General features: G+C 40.6%; 1 protein-coding gene across 6 annotated transcripts in view; it reads right to left on the minus strand.

The window, feature by feature from the left end:
- The window catches only part of ptprub (protein tyrosine phosphatase receptor type Ub), a 162,594-nt gene that overhangs the window by 5,928 nt on the left and 135,328 nt on the right, over positions 1-21,338 (minus strand). For 3 of the 6 annotated variants that reach the window (XM_065957541.1, XM_065957544.1, XM_065957540.1), the window contains 11 exons: positions 19,501-19,573; positions 19,325-19,401; positions 16,427-16,444; positions 13,321-13,357; positions 11,546-11,643; positions 7,413-7,529; positions 6,412-6,566; positions 5,448-5,583; positions 4,614-4,763; positions 2,734-3,048; positions 259-384 (listed from right to left, as the gene is read on the minus strand). In XM_065957541.1, the coding sequence (XP_065813613.1) occupies positions 259-384; positions 2,734-3,048; positions 4,614-4,763; positions 5,448-5,583; positions 6,412-6,566; positions 7,413-7,529; positions 11,546-11,643; positions 13,321-13,357; positions 16,427-16,444; positions 19,325-19,401; positions 19,501-19,573 (1,302 nt within the window). The remainder of the gene's footprint in view (positions 1-258; positions 385-2,733; positions 3,049-4,613; positions 4,764-5,447; positions 5,584-6,411; positions 6,567-7,412; positions 7,530-11,545; positions 11,644-13,320; positions 13,358-16,426; positions 16,445-19,324; positions 19,402-19,500; positions 19,574-21,338) is intronic. The other 3 variants (XM_065957543.1, XM_065957545.1, XM_065957542.1) reach the window with 1 other exon arrangement.

Here is a 21,338-nt window from a genome sequence, read left to right on the forward strand (position 1 = left end):
AAAGCAATTCAAATCACATCTGAAGTTTTCAGGTATTTCATTACAGCCAAGTCAGAATTAGTACTTTGAATTTGACGACTTGTGTCAGGCTTTTAGATGCACATTACAGCTGACAGCTCTAAATGTACTGTAGGTAAAATTTCACAGAGGACCACAGCTAATGCATTTCAAATGAGGTTCAAGCCGTCATTTGTGAAATACCACAGAGTGGCACAACATGTTCTGTGCAGGTGTTTTGTTGAAAGTGCGGTGACTCACCCTTGTTACGTTCTTGACCCGGAACAGACGAGTAATGACATCCTCGTCTGCTGACATGGACAGAAACTCCACCTCCATGGGCCCGTACTGCTGCAAACCGGGTTCTGGCCAGTACTGAACACAAGGCTGCAGGTGGGGGGGCAATCAGAAACCCGGGGGGGATTCATCAGTGATTAAATTTGTCATTTAAACAGTATTTTTACACATGCATTATTTTGGAGTTGAGACCAAACCCTGGCATTTACTCTACAAATGTAGGGTTGTCTAAGAAAGGAGAATTTAAAGAATGAAACAAACAAACATAAAAACGGTAGGTTTCGGAGTGGAACATTGATGTTAATAAGGGGAGAGAGGCAGCCTGGGAGCGAGGGATGTAATGTTTCTTTGAGAGAGTGTAACCAGAGGGAGACTGAGTACTCCAGCACCAGAAATGAACTCTACACCAGAGTTCATAACAACATCTTGCAATAAATGCCTAAAGTGGGGATTTATCCATTTTCAGCGAGACAGCCTCAAATGAACTGTATTGCACTGGTTGAAACAAGATGAAAAAGATTTAAAGGGGGATGGATACAAAATGGGACTGAGCAGGGGTACCTGCAATTTCTTTTTCACTTTTAACCAAACTACATGGGGTGTTACAAAGCAAAATGCTGGAAACCATCTTTTCTTAATTAAATCAGTGTAGTGTGGATTTCAGTTGTTGATTTAGTTCTTTGACAGTTAAGTTTCTTTTCGTTGCCACATCATCTTTATCTTTCTTTATTCACATCATCCAAATCAACTTAGTAGACTACATGGTTGTTGTTTTTCCCTTGTCAAAGCATCTTTGAGTTTCTAGAAAAGCGCTAATTAAAACCAATTTATTATTTTTATTATTACATAACTGAACCTTGTGTGTCAATGGGGTCACTGCTACCAATAACACTCAATAACAAGTGTTTCCGTGAGCACCGTTAAAGAAAAACTGAAAACATTTTTAACGAGAGATTTTACAATAATTCAATGCGGACCTTAAACAATATTTAAAATTAAGAGAAATAACCTGCTTTCACAAGTTGTAATAATTCAATTGTAAACATTTATAATTTGACACTGTAAAATGTATACATTTTGCATTTATGCCTCTTTGGTCTGTCTCGCATGCTGTGTCCCGTTGTGGCGTACCACAGGGATCTGTTTTAGGTCATAATCTCTCTTTTCAATTTTTACTAGGCGGCTTTGATAGACAGCTACATATATATATATATATATATATTTTTCTGTTTATGATCGTTTGTACCTGCCCAAAAGGCTTAAATTATTCAGCAGCTTTGTCATCTCTGCGCAGCTGTTTATCTGCCATTAAGGACTGGATGTCTGCCAATTTCCCAGAGCTTTACTCCAACCAAACTGAGAAATTAATTAATGTCTCAATACTTACCTTGTAAAGTTGTGCCAGCTTTTGGCACAATAACGAGTATGTTGTTGATTTTACTGAAAATATGGGACTTCTATTTAATCCGTCTTTTTCAAGACTTATATTACTACAGTAACCTTGTATGAGTCTGTCTCCAGACCTGAGAAATATCTCGACGGTTAATTATTATTATTTATTTTTGTATTATTCACACTTAATATTTTACTATTTTTAGTTGGGTTTGGATTGTTGTAATGTTCTGTTTATCTTTATATTGAAGAGACAGCTCAGTTTGTTCATCAGTAAGATATGATGACATTTCAATGTCTTTACTTTGAAAAGATTTTAGGATCTTTTGTTTACTTTTAAAGCCTCTGTCATTATAGCACCTTACTTTGTGGTAGAGCCCTTAAATCCTTATTTATTAGATCAGGTATCGCTGTTAGAGCTCCAACCAAATGGAACAGCTCAACAAAGCTGCTTAGAATGCTTTAACTACTTTGAATTCTCCACTTAAAAATGAATGTATGACATTCATTTTAATTATTTGTTCTTTGTGCTCTGTTGTGTTTTTAATTAAATCTTGAACTTGAATCTCGTGTTGCTCATTATTGTAGCTATTATTGTAAGTGTCAAATAGAGCACAGGGAGTGTTGCAGCACAGAGAAGAACATATGCTGATGAGAGAAAGTGGGACAACAACAAAAAGAACCCTGAGATGTGGCTGGAGGGTAATGCAAGGCTATTCCACAGAGACATCACTTGAAGAGGGGAAGGGGGGGAAATGGGACGGGTGTTATCTAGTCGTGCCTTGAGATCAATGTGGTCAGGGATCAAAGCCCGACAAAATGGCATGAAGGAACTAATCCTAAGCACAGAAAGATAGAGAAGCAAGGGCGGGGTATGTCAGGAAAAAGTCTCAAGTAAAGTTCAGATAACCTCCAGACTGAAAATAAAAACTCTTACAGCAAACTGAGGCTGCTGTGAGTGAACTCAATACATTTGTAACGTCTGTTTCACCTTACAGTTCCGGCAAATCAATGGTAATAAAACAATATATAACACTTTGGCCTTACCCAGGCAGAGTTGGACTGGTTGAGCTGGTTGAGCATGACCACGGCTGTGCAGCCGTAGTCAAAGACCAACCTCCAGAAGTCCGCCGTGGTGCCGGGCAGAGGGTGAGGGGTCACAATGAAGGCAGCCTGCCGGTGGAAGCTGTCGGCGAGAGCAGCATTGATGTAATTGTTGCTTTCCCCTTCTGTTGTAACCAGGAAGGCCAGGGCGCGGTCAGGTGGCAGCACATCCATGCTGCGGTTCTTCTCTCGGTTTCTGGGCAACAGAGCAATGCTGCACTCTTCCACATCCAGGTGGGGGGTCACAGAGTTGAGGGTCTGTGAATGGAAATGTTTAAGAGGTGAGAAGAGAGCGAGAGGAGGCGGGAATAAAAAAAGAAAATCGAAGAGAACGTTTAAAAGACGGAAAGCTTGAGAAGCGGTGAGACAGCACAGGAGTCAAAGATGTTAGAGAGGAGGAGGAGGAGGAGGAAAGAAGTGAATCAGACAGAACGATGGAGGGCTGGGATGTGGAGGATGCCAACAATCTAATAAGTTTAATGGTAAGAGTCTTTCGAACTCTGAACATCTTGTTGACAAACTGATTTAAAAGCACCAATTAGGCCAGTTGTATTATAAAAGGTAATAAAGTTGTTTTTTGAACTCAGAAAGCTGCATACAAATGAGTCTTTGATGAACTCTCTGTTCATTACCCTGTTATTACATTAGACTACATCAAAATATATTTGGATAAATAATACATAGCATCAATAATAGATCTGTGACTTGCTGATCCCAGTATTGGCGGTGTGCTGTTTGCTCTCTGCATGATGAGAGAGTAAAAGGCAAAGCCAGAGTTCAATTGGTGGAGGGGAGGCTTTCATCGACAAAGTCAGACGTAGTATGTATAAGATCAAAGTGAGGGCTGAACATTTCTCTTTAAGAACAAGTTAGAGTTTGTAATCAGTGTGTAAAACACCTTCATTACGATTCCCTATTATTTTGCATTTCTAAGCAACAGCTGTTTGATTTTCCTATGTGATGTGGAGTATAATGGTTAAACTGTTTAAATTGAAAGGGGGGGAGCATATGCCTTTCCCTGTTTTACTTTGAAATGCTAAACCTGAAATCGATGCGGCTGCTGGTTGAACAGCTCAGCGGAGGGAGGTGGATAGAGCAGGTGAAGCATGTGGGAACACAGCTGGCTCTCCTCTCTCCTAATCAACATCTAATAAAATGTTCTGAGAGTGCAGTCCTACAAAGCACCAGGCAGAGGATTTCAATGACAGTCACATAGAATCAAAAGAGAAAGGGAATCTAACAAAAATCCTGCACATATGCAAACAACACAAACTCTGTTTCTTTCAAAATGTCCATGCCGGGAAGTACATCATTTCCACTACAGAGGAGATGCTATTTTTTCGCCCCAAACAAGACTCTTTTAGGTCTAGTCCACAGCAGAATATATGCAAAACATCTATGCAAATATAATACATTTGAACATGCTCATAATGGAGTACTGATATGTTTCCCTTTGTATTCTCTTTCAATACAAACCATCCGTATTAAAACAGCAACTTCAATGAATAAGACGACTGTATTATTGTTATTAGAGGAAATCCAGCACAAGTAGTAGATCTAGTACTAGTAGTTCTACAAAACATGTTGTGGTAGCAGGATGCTTAGTTTGAGTCTGATGTTGTTGTAACTGTAAAGGTGCTTAAATGGTGCATTAAAGTAAAAAGGTTCTTGGTGATATTTAATAATTTCCGTGCTGAATGCTAATGACAGTGTGTGGGCGATGTAAGTCAGAATGTGTGTTTGCATGTTCCTTGGTTTGAGGGCAGCATACTTTTTACCAATCAAAAATTTTCTGAGTAATTAAGCGAGGTCACCGTGCTGACCTGAAACTCCTCCCGCAGCTGAGAGGAATTACTCTGGGAATCCACTCGCAGCATCTCTTTGTAAGTGACTGCAAACTCGTTCACCAAGATGGCCGTCTCTCCGCACAGACATGCCTCCAGAATGGCATCGTGGATGAAGATATACTGCTCCTGAAGGGACGATAGATAACACAATTAAGAGCTGTGTGTCGGCCTACATTTGTACTCTAGTGGGTTACAGATAACATGAGAAAGTGTGTTTCAAAACAGACTTTACAAAGGAGGCGGGTCAAGAACATATGCAGATTCAACCATTTTTTCAATAATCTTTCTTGATTTATATCAAACACAAAACACAAGCTTTAATGTTGATGGTGTATCAAAGCAGATGTGGAAAAAAAACACATCTCTAAGTAAACAAACACATGGGCTGTGCATTCAATGAGAGCCCCCCCGCCTTTGAGTACAAATGTAATAACAGCTAAGTCAATGTTGGATTTACATAATAAGGGCTGAAAGATGAAAAAACCCTGACATCTGAAGAACAGCACGTGCCTCCGCAGCACACTGAAAGACAATGTGAGTATTTTTTTCTCAAACTATTGCAATGACCTTTACATATGTCCCACAGGGGGAGTATGATAATACACGCCCCTCGCTCTTTGAATTTCAAAACAACAGGGGGGGGGGGGACGACGACGACAAATGTTTATGAAACCTGATTCTGTAGAATGCTTCCAGTGGAGAGAGGTTACTGTGTTTTGGTCAGGGATGTAACCTTCTAGATATGTGAGTGAAATCTGTGATATGTGACTTTGAATGTGAAGCAGTTCCCGGCTGTGCACTTGACCTGACCTCTGTCTGGATCATATTGATGCGTCGGGAGCAGAGGGTTTTCACACAGTTGTAGATATCCACCACGCCTTCACATTCGGCCATGTCCAGCATGACATCAAGCACGATGTAGCAGCCGGTGCGGCCCGCCCCCACACTGGCACACAAAGGAAATCTTTCATTAGGACTCTCAAGGATTAGGACTGTGCACTCTGAAAGCATTCAATTATCAGACTTTTGACCTGTAAAAACAGTTGTTATTTTTTAGGACACAGCCGCTCTGATCAGGAAGTAGAAGGCATTACTAATACATGAAGCAAAGAGGACAGGGGAGGGGGGTCTTTAGGAGGGCTAAAAGGTTCAATATAAGGGTCAATGTGAGAACGATTGTTTAATTGAATACATTGGTTTTAAGCTGTTCCATAAGAGGTATTTTTAAAGTAATAAAAAGCTAGCAACACAATCTCAGAAAAATATTTGATTAAAAAGAAGAGAATGAGAGATGAGTTTGCATCAATATCCATTGAAGTCCAGTCTTCATTTAAAACGTCTGAGTTTTCTCTTCTAAACATTAACTTTCAGGATTACAGGTGATTTAAAAAAAGGGAGAAATAAAGAAAGTAAAAGAGAAAGAGAGAGCGAAAGAAAGAAAGAAAGAAAGAAAGAAAAAGACAGAGGTGTTGTGTAAACCATCAGTGCAGAGATAAAATGCATGATGTCAAACTTTACCTTTCCAATATTTTGAGGAGTAATTGGTGTTTTAAAAGAGCAAAGCTGACTGCTCTCCCTGTCGATGACAGGACTCTCCCTCTTTTAACATTTCAGCGTCTCTCAGTCTCCAAAGAGATTACTTTCTCAGAACTATTTCTTATTGAACTTTTGAAAAAGGAACTGAGATAACCACTCAAAATTACAAATAAGGTAACTGTTCGTTTTCTTTGCCAACACCGCAGGTGGCAGCTGTTGCTAGGTTACACATGACTACCTGCAGTGGACCACAACAGGGCCAGCGTCAGGAGGTGTAGAAGCTTTCACTCTTCGTATAAAGGCCAACAGTCCCGTGGCGTGATAGGGCACACCGTGCTCAGGCCACGATGTGAAGTGGAACTGACGCACCTCGTGCTTGGTTGAGTATCCTCTCTGTCAGGGAAACACAGCATACATTAGCATTACATGTTTAACAGTACATTTAAATGGCATTCACCATAACCTCAGTAGCCTTAAGGGACACTTTTTCATCCAAAGACATGCATCCATTCAGAGACATTTCCCCTCTATGATAGATGTGGCAGATCTTTCAGCTCAGTGTGGGGTCAACCAGGACATTATTTACGTGGGGTGCTAGCTCTTTCAGGACAGTAAGGCCTCTGGGCATCACATGCTAGCTCGCTGCAGTGACAGACACGCAGAGAGTAATAACTGAGGCTCTCTGAGCTCGGGGAGAGCTGGGAGGTTTTCTCTTCTCTACTGGGAGGCGGCTGCAGTCACAGCAGTTTCTTCCTCAGTACAGCGATGACAAAGTGAAGTGACGCAAAGCAAAGATTTGTTGAAGAGAGAAATCCAAAAAAAGAATTTAAAAAAGAGCTATGAAAAACAAGCTGTCACCAGCTTCTAAATTTGTTCCGATTTGAATAAGCAGAAGCAGCATGCGTCTGTGGAGAGCGAATGTGACAGTGTGATGATAACGCTGTGTTTGTGCCACTGTCAACTGCAGCGCTGCTCTGAGCTCCTCCAATGAGAGATCCCCCAGGAGATTGACAGGATGAAGGCCAACAGGGGCGCAAACACTGTTACAGCTATGTCGAAAAGACAGCAGGGGCACACACACAGCTCCTGGTGTTAATTCCTCTCAGTTGAACATGTGACCCTCATACACATGAGCAGTATGTCAAGTGTCTCAGCTCTGTGATTTATGGACTTCTGCTCATTTTCAGCTTACTATAACAAGTATAAAAAATGCTAAGAGTAAACAAAATGTAAACTCACCCTCTCCAAGGCGAAGGTGCGAACTGTGTATTCAGCCAGCGTTTCTGTCTTCAGCAAAGTGATTTTGATGTCGCCGTACATCTCACTGTCATCAGGCCAGTATTTACAGCACTTCACCTGGAAAAAAAACAACAACAGAGAAGCAACAGAGGTAAACCTCCAGCTGACAGGTCAGGAAAATGAAAATGCAAAACGGAAGTTTTTGTATCATGAATAAATCTGTTTGAGAAATGCTTATGAAGGTTGAATCTCCATTACAACGCCCCCCCCCTTCCCCCCCAGCAATTCCAAAAAAGCTTTATTGTTTTGACCTTCTTTTTGAACACATAGTCGACTCGAATATCCTTTTGAAAAAGGAAAACTAAACCAAGTCAAAATGGTTTCAATGCATTTTGAGTGAATTGTTCATATTTCCCTCAATAACATTTCAACTCATTGATAGAAAATCTAATCTAGTTGTCTAAAATCTAGTTCCTCTTAGCTGCTAGTCTTGAAATCCAGGATGCATCCCTCTAAAAGAGAATTTCTCTTCTTCCTCTTTTTAAATTTGGATGTAAGGGAAGGGACCCGATAAATACCTTAAACCGAGGAAATGCACTGCAAGGCCAAGGTTCAACTGTTGAACAAGTGGCACTGGATGATACATCATCTTTGAGACAGTGACAGAGAGTAGGTCTAAATTAAGGTTTCTTCTGATGTACTGTTGGATTATACCTTTAGTAAGGCCAGTTTGGGATTTTTTAGTTTTTTCAAGTCCTATACATTTTAGAAATGTACACATTAAATCCCAGACAATGAATTTTACAGCAAATGAGGTAAAGATTTACCTGTGTCATAATTTCTTATTATGTGATTAAAATAAAAATGTAAAGTTCCTCTTTAGTTGGCTTAACTAGAACTGAGGAATATTGGTAGCATTTATTGAGTTGGAAATGTACAGAGGTCAGATTGCAAATTCTGTGGAAAGAACAAAAACAACTTGTTCCTCTGCATCTGAGAGGGCAAAAAAAAGAAAGACACAATAATCACATAATGGAGGGAAGCATAATGAACAGGCGGGCAGCAATCTTGTGCACCAACACCAGGCACAAAGGAGGCAATTTTTATTTATTTAATGGAGGTGTTATTTGGATTCAGCTGCACAGACCAGTCCTCGTTTGTTGACTGTTCCCAGAATTGTTAGGATGGAGAACTAAATTGGATGTACGAGAACTGCTGCTAGAAAAATGGTGTCATTTTAACCATCCACTGTGGTAATATGTTTCTCTTGCCGAGACTGAAAAGGACGAGGTGCTTAGTGCAGAATTCATAGACTGCGGTTGTTTATGTGAGTTGGAAAATAACAGTCTGACAGTAAAGCCATTCAAACTGCGTAGTAATGCAGTGTATGGAGAAGTTAGCGGAAAATAGATACCCGGAACAGAAGACATTTGATGTATCTCAAGTACTGTATGGCACATTTTATGGACTCCATTATCATTAAATGTCATGATGTACATTTATATAAAACACCAGAGCCTGATGCTTTCAAAACATACAGATTAGGGATAATCAATGCAGTGATCCAGTAAATTGCATGTGCTCAATGAGACTTTGTGTAGACTTTCCTGTGGCTTGTTATCCACTCCACACTAAGAAAACGTGACAGAAAATGTAAAGAAACTTGTTTTTTCACTCTCTTGCTCAGAGTTAGACGTTGAATTCCATCAAACACTCTTGTCCTTACAGTACCTTTAACCCCTATTAAGTTAGCTTAGCTTAGCATAAAGCCAGGAAACAGGAGAAAGCTAACCTGACTTTGTAGGTGCAAGTAGGAAGAATTTTGATACCTCTGCACAAAGTTCACTTGATCACACACTCTAAACAGTACGGGCCGTTGGGTTTTATGATTGAATCTTCACACAGCTAGCTGCTTCTAGTCACTGTGCTAAGCTAAATAACTATTGATTGTACTGTTGGGCCACGCAGGCTTAGGACAGTCAAACAATGGACTTGGGCCTGCACCTCTGTAAAAGCCTCATTTGAGTTATTCACTGAGATCACAAAGAGGCCTAAAAGGACTCTTAATCCCAGAATCCCCTGCGGTACTTCACACCTACACGTGAAGTAAGGGGGGACCGGAACCTCTCTCTCCTCATTGGAGGGGGCCTGAGGTAGACCCCCCATGGAGCAGGCCAGGCTACAAAACTCCAAGACTTCCATTGCTCGACCTCTTTCCACGCGCTGACTTCTGGTGCTCGGAGACCCAAGCTCACCTCCTGTTTCCTGCAACAATCTTCCTTTGTTTTAAATTTTTGGCGCGCAGGTAATCCGTGGCCGGCAGTGTTCTAAATTCCGAGCTCGGATTGTCCAGTGAACGCATCTCAGTTTCTCGGAGAGCGTCAGACTATAACAGATTATCAGAGAGATAACGGTCTTATTCCGTCCTGCAATGAAAGGACATCAAAGGACATCTTTCCACTCGACGGAGAACCAACGAAGCCGCTCTCGCCGTAAGGGACCCTCGCCGCCATCAGACGCCTCTGCACCAGGACGGACAGAAGATCTGCTCCATCGCCGGACTCTTTTCCTTTCACCAATCGCGGACAAAGCGATTCACAAGTGAGGCTTAATTAGGTCTGGGCAGAATTAGCTTTAGAGAGTGTTTTTAACAATTGTTGATCGAAGCAGAAACTGTAATTTTTATCTTTGTTGGACCGCTGCGTCCTGAGTTTTAACTGTTTAAAACTCTTGTTGTTGTTTCGGACCCCTGCGTCCTATATGTGTTTAGCGTAACAGCGTTATAACCGGGTATTACTCTTCTGATCAGAAAGACCAGTGTAAGCCGTATTAACCTGAATTCGGCCATTGGTTTGTTTCTGTGAATGAAGGGAATTACTCCGAGTTGTGGCGCGGGAGTCGGACTGTGATCCGGCCTCTTCAGGCACGCATTTCTCTTTTATTCTCTTTTATTTCCCCTTCTACGAACATACACACACATATTCCTGTGTAAACGTACATCTGGAGACCAACTCCACCACCGCGCCATTACGCACAGAGATCTATACACTCGCGGCTATCCAGACGCCTCAGAGACACAGATCGTGTAGGGCCGAACTCAGTCTCTTTTAGACCTTAAGGCCACATTTAGGCCTTTGTTAGGTGTGCGCCATCGGAAGGGCGACCACGTGGGACGAAGTAATCTTCCCCCCCCTTTTCTCTCCCTTTCATCCACACACGCACGCACCCAGGTCTTTGTTAGGTTTGCGCCATCGTGAACGACCACGAGGGTACGAAGCCATCTCCCCCCCTTTTCTTCCTCTCTCTCTCTCTCTCTCTCTCTCTCTCTCTCTCTCTCTCTCTCTCTCACACACACACACACACACACACACACACCTACATTCACACCCCTTCCACAAGCCTTTGCTTGATAATGTTTGGTGCTTAGATTAGTTTTTAATAGTTATTTGTTTAATTAAGTTCATTGATTTTGGATTGATGTTGCTTTGTTTAAATAAATTCTGTTATAATTTAAGAGAGCAGTTGTTTGTGGTTACTGGTGTATTTGCATTGTGATATAAGCTGGGTGCGAAGGCTTTGTGTACGGATTTCACGCCTTCAATTTATTAAATATAGTTATTCATTATTAATAATATTAGTAATTAACTAACTAATTTGAGACTGATTTGAGTTGGTGCCCCAAAACGAGATTAAACATAGTTTAATGATATTTTATTTATATTATTAATAATTAAGTATAATTATTAAAGAATATAACCAAAGTTGACTTGATACAACCCCAACAGTACCTTCATGTGTAAAGACATGAGAGTGATATCAGTTTCTCCTCTGACTTTCAGATAAAATAATAATAATAGAACAAGTGTTTTTTTCCTTAAGTGTTGATCTGTCCCTTTTCACATTGAGGTCCTCTACTGCAACAGCAGCTAAGGTATGTAGTTTCACATAAATGCAGGGTAACTACATCACAATGAACAGCCTTTAGTCTGTCCAGCAAACGCCAGTGAGCGCTATACTTATCAAAAACACGACAGCCTTTCCTACAAAACCGAAGTGTTCCCTTATGGAGAATGGAGGATGTTTCTGAGCACTGGGTGGTTATGGGGGGGGGGGGGGGGGTGTACATCACTTACCCTGCCAACCTCCACCAGCTTAGTGATCATGACGATGCTGAAACAATTTTCCTGCCACACCATCCTCCAGAAGTCATACAGAGTCTCCTGCTTGGGTCCTGTTGGGAAGAAATAGAGAGAGAGAGAGTGAAAGAGAGAGAGAGAGAGAAACGACAGCATCAAAGCCGTGCTCTAAATCAGAGATTCCTTGCTGTTGTGAAATTTCATATCAATGCGACGTAAGTGTCCTTCCTCAACGACAGGGTACTGATCTCTCAAGATTGTGCCGTTATTGAGAATTCCAGGCAGAAGGGAAGGGGCGCTGGGTGACAAAACAACAGCAGTGGCTGATGATGAAAGCCCGAAGGACCATCAGTCACTCATTGTCATCGGTGGAGGAGACGTTTAGGAGGGGAGATACAACTTTCAAACAAAGATCACATAGGAAAGAAATGCTCAGAGAGACAAAAACACTGCTGACATCTTTTTTTTTTCCTCTCCTGCATGTTTCTCTTCTCTGTCTCACAGAGAAGGGGGAAGAGGAGATGCTGGTGCAAGATAAGCAGGAGAGCAGACCTTGAGTGACTTTGTGACGGGAGCTCCCTAGACATCGACACTCCTTGGGTTTAAGAAACAGCAGTGTGGGAAAAATGTACGCGCACACACACACACACACACACACACACACACACACACACACACACACACACACACACACACACACACACACACACACACACACGCACACGCACAAGCTAAGTCTGTCCATGAGAAGCAGATCTGTATTTAAGTGATAGAGGGTGAACACTCCATATGTCAATAGGATTGTAATCTCTGAATGCATTAGCTTTCGCTGTAGTTGGTAACACTGAGGCTTAACTTTGTCTTTTGTCAGTGGTATGAACATAAACAAAAAACATTATCTTCATCTACATATGATCTACATATATTCATGGTAAACTTTTCAAAATAAAACCATCTGATATGTAAAAAAATAAAATGCAAGTTTTGTCAGCTCTGGAAAAGAAAACAACTTTTAAAATCCTTGTTTGTTGAATGAAGGTCGGATTGATCATTTGTGATTCATTCAAGAAAGTCAGGAAATCAAACTGCTGATTTCATCAGGCACATTTAATGCCCAAGTTGCCTTTTTTAATAATTATTTTTACATTAAAGAGACAGGAGGGTTGAAAGTGTTGGAAACCAGGTAGAGAGAGAAAGAGTTGGGAACAACATATGAGAAAAGAGTCACAGGCCAGACTGGAACCCAGGCACCCCCGGGCTACAACCTGTGACAAGCTGTAAGCTGCACTTGCATGTCGATATTTGTTTTTTATAAGTAAATAAATCCTCATCACATTAGTGCTGTTGGAGCCCGGTAACATCGGATTGCTTCCCACTTTTCCAATCAAACTCTACTTCCTGCCAACACCAAATCTTGCTGAAACATGATTGGTCAATCAAATCTACAAGCTTACTCCAAAAAGGAAACCAAAACACTTCCCATACTAAAATCACAGATTCTTCATTCATTATGTGGAATCTCTAAATAGAGGAGTGAGAGGATATAAATCAGTTTTTCATCTTTTTCAATGATTAATTCAGTAAAAACAGGAACACATCCGTCACAGGTTCATATCCACTATATCCAGTTGAGATGCTTTTGGACAGGGGGACAGAGCATGAGTAGGCTCATTGGCTGGATCATCATCCATTTATCACACCTCCACAAAAGGTACTTGCCATCCTGCACATACACACACATACTACAGTGTGCGGCTTGCTGGGATACTCACCCTGAGTGGCGATGAAGTGGTTGGATCGATGGTAGCCCTGAAAGAGAGAAGAGGAATGACATGCTGAGTAAGCCATCTGCACCTCAGGCACAGCTGTACGGGGGAGTGTCCTCTTGGCTCGCCCTTTTTTTCTCACTTTCATCTCTGCATGCTGACCCACTCTATGTAACTGTAAAGCCAATTTCTTGTATTATTTTACAGGACTGTCTGACTTATTGCTGACTTCAGACCACCTCTTTGTCCTCAGGGACTCACTGGATAGTTTGGAGCTGGTTGAGGCATCACACGGTAAACACATTCTCTTTACAAACTGCTCATATATCTCTGGAAAATCAAATTCCTACTGTGAGACGAGCTGACTGAGCAATGACTGAATCCCTGAGAAGGTTTGATACAGTGCTGTCCCAGAAGAAGAAATCAATTTTTATTAATGGTTCAAAAAGTGCAATTCAGAGCCTTGCATAAGTAGTATCCTGCCTAAGACTTGAGCACATTTTGCAGTTTTATAATGTGGAATTCATGGACATATTCTCGCTTTTTCCTGTTTGATAAACAAACAAGTGCAGTCCAAAGCAGGTGGTGTGCACCTGTTGGATGCACAAGCTAATCTAAAGGCCATTGGTTTCACCTAATCTCATAGTAAACAGTTTCACAATAAAGCACTCATAGATTTGAGATATATATATATATATATATAATCCCCCTTAATATTCTTAATTTAAGGACTATTTTGTGTTGTTCTATTGCATACAACCACAATAAAAATATTTATAATTTTACATTTTCAGTTGTAAAATTCTAATGTAAGGAACACATCAATGGGGGTGACTATAAAGGCTATGAACTGTATTTTGATGATGAAATGAAATAAGCAAAATCACGTCATCCCTCGTAAAATATCCTCCTTCAGTTCTTACATTCATACTAAGACAAAAACACAGGTTTTTATAATTGCACAATATCCTCACTAAGATTACAACTTCAAAGGTAAACTCTTAAACATATGGTGAGGAATTCTGAGATCATTTATATCAAAGCACTTGACAGCGTTTGATACAGATGAGAGACATTTTCACATGGTGAGAATGAAGTGAATATGGATGAATGACGAGATGTCACCTCTACAACCTTGTGGGGAATAAAACAGGTAAAAGACCACCTGGGAGGCTTTGAAGTGAGACATGAACACTAAAAAGACCAGCAAACTGTTGGAAATAAGAACTCCTGGAATAAGTGCTGTGTATCTAACCTGTTGCATAGACATCACCTTGGATGTTTTTTTTCATTCTGAAGGATGCAGCTATAAGGATAATTGATCTCTTTGATCCTCTATTGACTTTCTTGTGGAGTGACAAAGTCGGTTTAAGAATGACTATCTAATCAAACTCTCATGCAGACCGTCTCTCTGCAGATCAATTTAATGAGGCACTGAAATAGTGGACGTGACCCTAGTGACCCTACGTTTCTCCAATGGACAAATGTAGCCTGGAGTTTATCATTGGACTGTCACATTGGTTTTCTGGGGTGGAGTGACCATATTAAGAGGAGGTGGTGGTTTTTGAGAGTGGGGGTTGGGCAGCAGGAAGAAAGAACGCTGTACAGTCAACACCAGTGGCTAATTCATTAGCGGGAGAATTTGATTATTCACCATGATGTTTACCACAGAGTGAGGTTTGTATTTATGCTGGCGGCTCACTATCACTGTTAATTTATCAGACTTAAGAAGCTAATGAGCTTGTGGCCACTTGCTTGCCCAAATATTGTGTCTAAGCTGCAAGGCAGTCACCCACCACTAACAGAGGCTGTAGCTCCAGTTATTGGGCCTGCTCTCCCAGCTCTACTGCCCATCTTCTTCTATACTTCTTTTAAGAGTTGAGCACAGAAGATTTTTATTTTGACACTCTGTTTCATTTCTTTTTAAAGTAAGAAAAATAAACACATTAATCTAACACCTTTAAGATATTTTAATGATTATGTTGGATTGGATATTGTGAGTAGAGACAGAACGGGTAAAAAAAATGCTTTTCATTCATATGGTACTTTATGTTCTGTCACCCTTTCAAAGATGAATGCCCCAGTCAACAAAAGCCTGGCTCTGCCCCTATGAACTGGCCAAAAAATCAAATAAATGTATAAATAGCACTAAACAGGCTCAAAAGCCATGAAGCCCAAAGAAAGCTAAAGGTTCTTTTCCATTTTTTGATTTTTTTCATATTTTTAAAAAATATCAAAATTAACACAAACACAACCAAGACATTAAGTTCAGTAAAGAAACTTTGTTGTTAGAAAAACAGAATGATCCACTTACCGATGTGAGTGACTGCACTCTATAACTTTAAGGCTTAATTTAATTTAAATGGTGACTGTCATAATCATTCCCCATCCTGTACAGTTCTCATGAATAGAGAAATGAGCTGTTAAGACCAGAGATTTGTTTTGTATCAGGCTGTGAATAAAAATAAAATGTGCTGTTTTACGTGGGCTCTAAGGGGGATATTTTGACTCTCAAAGCAAGCAAGTGGACATTAGAGAAACTCACCTTTTTTACATCTACATTAGCTCAATATTTCTAAACCCGAAGTTGACGCTTGGGCAATCCAAGTTAGTGGCAGCTTTTTGTCTTTCAGCAAAAAATGTTGACTCAGTCCAAGTTGATGATGGATAACAAAAGTGCATCCACACAAATAAACAGGGACATGTTTGAAATGGAGATGGATGACGAGTCCTGTGAGGCCTGCTATCCACAATTCCTCTGGCTCTGTCCTTACACCATCAGCACTATCAATGCCACCACTCCTCCACTTAAGATGGTCACCATAGCAACTAAACTTCCTGGGTCTTGGCTACTTATGAGAACTAACAGAGACAGCAGGGTGCTCCACCCAGAGAGGACACATCTTCTTGTGTTCTTTTAAAATCATGACCTAAAGGGACATGTCTTACTTTTGCTAGTTTGCTACATGTGCACAAACCTGAAACACACTGATCTTTGAGCAATTGTGGATATAGGAGAGTGGACAGAGAAGAGGGAAGTGTGAAGAGAAGAAGGGGGAAAGAGCAACAATAGAGCGATGGCAAGCAGAAGAACGAGCAGTGAAGTACTTACTTCCCTGTTTATCCGAATCTACAGAGTCCAAGGTCGAGGAAGTAGGAAAGGGCAGTAGAAAAAGAAGACATATAGGCTAGTTAATGAAAGAAGCGTTTGGTAAGAAGGAGTTATGGTTACAGACTGGTTAGAAGGAAGTGTGTTTGTGTGTGTATGTATTTAATATAGCAGGACTTTGCTTTATGTAATGGAGCACTCGTTATGGGAAAATGTACGACTTAAGCCCATTGTTTGATTAACTGTAATCTCTTTAAATGTTTTTTTCAAATCAAACTTACTTTTGATGTTTTTCAGTCGTAAATTGGCTTTATGTTTTTTGTTTGTTTGATGAAGGAGGGTAGAAAAATAAATCTGGCTCCTTTTCTCCACATTCATTATGTTGATGACTAGAAATTGTTGTTTTCACACCGGTTTTGTAATTATAACTAAGTCTGTGTATTTCCTTGGGTTTGTAAAGTGTATAAAGGGAACACTGTAGGGCCAGGCTTTGTGAGTGAACAGGGGCTGTGGAACAAACTGCTTTTAAAGGTGAAACAGTGCAATCTAAATAGTTACTCCTTAGAGCTCCTGAAAACATGGCTTCTAATTTGAAATAGTGCATCACCAATTAAGATTTACACTCAGGATATTCTCACAAGAAACAGAATAGACAACGAAACACAAATCTGGCGTTAACTTCACCCGGAGAGCAACTCATCTGCCACCAGTTCTGCAAAACCTTTGGGTTCATTATCTTAGTAGCATCCACAACACAAGGTTGTTTTTTTTATTAAAACACAATTTTCAGCCTGAGGGACTTTACCAAACTTCATCTTGTTTTTCGAGGCCACACAAGTTTTCGTTTAACTTTATTTTAAAACAATAGTCAACCCTGAGATCTGTAATCAGTCTCTGACACTTAAAACCATTGAAGTTCTCCATTAAGCATTTCTTAAAGATAATCAATAATCATGACTTATTAATCAACTTTGAAAATGAAAAGAAAATGTATTAGTCATTGATCCTTCATCAAGACTGTGTGTAGGTTTACTTTTATCAAATTGGACTGAAATGAACATTGCAAAAGAACAAACAACCCACTAACTTTCACAGATTAAATGTGAAAAACGTGACATCATCTTTTAAAATCTGAGCCAAGCCAACCTGCTAACAAGAGTGAAAAGCGAGGGAAAGAAAATATATCTGAAGTAGAAAAAGCTTTTGTTATTGTTCATGTACAGCAAAGAGCAAATGAAGAAGACTTAAAGGTAGGTCACAAAGTTAGAAGTTACTTTAATTTTAACATATCAAAGTGTATGTGTGTTTAAAAGTACTTTTTATGGTTTGATCTTGATGTGTGACCATTCTAAATTTTGGCTTAACCCGTTACTCTTTAGAAGTAAACTACATGTTTATCAGCATCAGCCAGGCCACACTACACTGCTCTACATTTGCAACAGATGCAGAAAGCTGCATTACAAACGAAACAATTACAAACGTCTTCACATCTCTATACCACACAAAGCCTTGAGTAACACTCTGCTACAAAGCGACACAGGAAACACAGAGCTTGCACTTTCTCACCTCTTCTTTTTAACTACATTAATCTCTCGAGGGTGGAGAAACTTTTTTTTCATTTAACCTCTGGTTAAATAATCACAAGCTGTCCAGAATACACTCTGCTGTGGCTGAGTAGTTATTATTCAGCATGCTGGCTCGCCCTTCTCTGGGAGTAACATCAGCAACACTGACACCGTAGTGGCCTCTGAGTGGTGTTTTCCCTCTAATGCTGGCACCTCTGAGCCCTAAACGCTAATGGAGACCCTCACAATAACTACAGTCCTGACAGCAGGCCAGGTTTTTAACGCCCTCTCCTTCTAATGAACTCTCTAAAAGCATCTCAACACTGGCCACTCTCTACAGAGAGGTAAAAGAGAGGGGGAATGCCCAGGAGTGTCGAGCATTTTAGATGACAGTTAAGACAAAAGAAGGAATCCACACCGAATTTCATGCACCTGGTTGTTTTTTTGTCACTGACTAACTCAAATCTAGCAGTTTCAAACATATCTATTTCCTAAATATTGAGTAAACATCAGGATCTTTCTACCTCTTATCAGACTCAAACAGGAGTGGAGACAGAGTTCCATCTTACTTAACGAGAGGCGAGCAAATAAAGCAATATCAAACTGCCAGACTTCCCTAAACATAGCTCCAATAAAAAGACAACATCTGCCGACCGTGAGAGCAAATTCACACAGGTACCCAAACTCAAGGTACTATCTGGTGGTAGAGTTTTATCTCTTTTAAATGTCTGGGTCCATTTTCTTTTGTTTACTTCATTGGTGCCATCTTATCCTCCGCCTCTGCTTCCTGAATAAACACAGCCTCCTCTTGTTTTTTTTGTTTTTTATGGATGGGAACAAATGGATGAGACTGTGTGAGACACATTAGCAACATAAACATGTATTTCATATGATCAGTGAGAATGTAACTGTGGAGCTGCATGTGTTGCCGACATTTAATGTGAACAGTGGACAGGATCATCTCTTCAGCCCATCCACAGATTGAATAACATCAATCACGACTATTTCATTCAGGGGGATTAGTGCCATCTTACAAAAAGGGTTATGTCCTCTCTGAAATAATTAAATGCATTCATTGCACTCTGTTTTAATAAAAGTGATAGCAGGGTCAGTCTGGGTCAGGGATTCACTGCAGCAATTGACAACCACGGAATCTAGCCAAACACCATCAGGCAAGGTGTTTGATTGGATGAAAGCTTCCAGGTGAAAGTGGGCCAGCAGACTGGTGAGCTTACAGGAATGAGAGAGATGGACTGTAGCTATGCACTGTGGGAGGGATAGAGTCCCCTGTTTGTAGCTCATGACAACAGAGGCAGAAAGAAAGGATTACACTTACGTCAATGTAGTTAGCATTGATGTAGTCCGAGTTGGGGTCTCCCAGGAGAGGGTGGAGCTTGACTCTGTGGCGGTCATCTAAAACAGATAAGGATTTAATGAAAAGTATGTTGAAACACAAAGTTTTCAGATAATTTTCAATGTTCATAATGGAATAAATGGATTATGATGACTCACATCCTAACAAGGTATCATTCCTCCCTTTGGTTTTGTCCTTCTTCTTTGTGCAGTCCCAGCCATCGAAGAAACTCTGTGAAGAGAAAAGAGACTCTGGTGAATACTTTAAATTCAGGATTTTCCATATTAAACCACTGAAATATGTGTTTTGTGTGATGATATCTTTTAATGGATATCATCAGAAAAGCTAGTGATTACTTCTTCAAAACACTGCTTAAGAGATAAAGAGCCAATGTATTCTACACAAAGGTTTGGTTGTCTATACATAATAAGTCAAACCCAATTCAAAGCAAGGGAGATAAAAAGTTGAGCCACTGTTTAAAAGAATCAAACACATATGTTAGCTTAGCAGCATAACAGGGGTAGGCCTTTGTAACAACAAAGAGTTCTTTCACTTTTTCTTAATGTACTTTTAACACCTAGCTCTACACTGGCACACAAGGACATCAGCTCTTTTTGTGTCTTTTACATGATTGGATTGTCAACTTTTATGAAGTCCCATAATCACTGCTTTACACTTTTTTTCTTGAAAACATTCCCCTGGAATATTTACAATTCTGTTTGACACCAACTCCTTGAACTAAGGTAAGCTGCTGGTAATCAGGGTGATTTTTTTTGGCTTTTTGTGCCTTTATTTGAGAGATAGGACAGTGGAGAGAATCAGAGAGAGAGAGAGAGAGAGTGGGGAATGACATGCAGAAAAAGAGGCACAAGTTGGTTTTGACCTGGGTCACCACAGCCTCCATACACGGGGTGCGCGCACCACCCACTGTGCCACCAGCGCCCCAAGGTGTCAATGTTACAATTCGCTTAGCAGACGCTTTTATCCAAAGCGATGTACATCAGAGAGTTAGTACAACACTAATTAATTCATACACCGCCACTGAAGCAGCGGGAGCAATGCAGGGTTAAGTGTCTTGCCCAAGGACACATCGGACATGTTGCTCAGCTGGGGATCGAACCCTCGACCTTCAAAATAATTGCTTTATGAGAACAGAAAGAAAAAAAACACAGAAATCTATTTGTTAGCCTCTAGCCTGATGTTTGATGTGTTGCAGGATGAGATGAAATGTACACTTTAACTGTAGGCTAACCTTCAACAGAATGTAACTCTTTTGTAACTCACTAAATGTTTTGACGATACTTATTACTGTGTGTTGAGCTCCCTGGTCAGTAGTAGGAAGGCAGAGAAACTTTGTACCACCTGATTCTGGATGCCCGCTCAGCTGTAATTTAACACATCAGACTCAGTAAAACGTCTTCTCATTCCCTATCATATACCTGTCTGCATTATTGCACTTTCTAGCGCTTCCTCTCTTACATTCCTCATAAGCTACTTTAAGGCGTCCACTGTTGGGCCAAATTAAGCCTGCAAATAAGAAATAAGATTAGAAATCCCCCCCCCCCACACACACACACACTCATACACACACATCCATACCAGTCTACCCCCTGTGGTTTGAAGCCACAGGGGGACATTTGGGGAGACTCTGCCCAAGTCTGCATGCTGAGCAGGGGATTACAACACAGTTCTCCCCACAGAGAGCCAAGAACCAGCCAAATCCTGCCTTGTATTACATCCTACTGCTCATTTTTCCTTCCTCCTTCTTTGGATAGCAATCTTGCTCTGAATCCCTTGTTCGCTTTACTTCCTTCCAACTCTCTTCATTACTTCTCTCCCTGACCTGATGGCTCTTCTTCCCTTTCATTTTTGACACAAGACCTTGGAGCTCTTTTGCTTTCTGTGCTCTCACCAGTCCTCTGCAGAACCCTCTGGAGAGGAGAGGAGCAGGGAACAACACTGTGTATGTGTGTGTCAGTATATTGAAGGGGAAGGA

Source organism: Labrus bergylta, chromosome 8 (genome assembly GCF_963930695.1).
Source record: "Labrus bergylta chromosome 8, fLabBer1.1, whole genome shotgun sequence".
Lineage (NCBI taxonomy): Eukaryota > Metazoa > Chordata > Actinopteri > Labriformes > Labridae > Labrus > Labrus bergylta.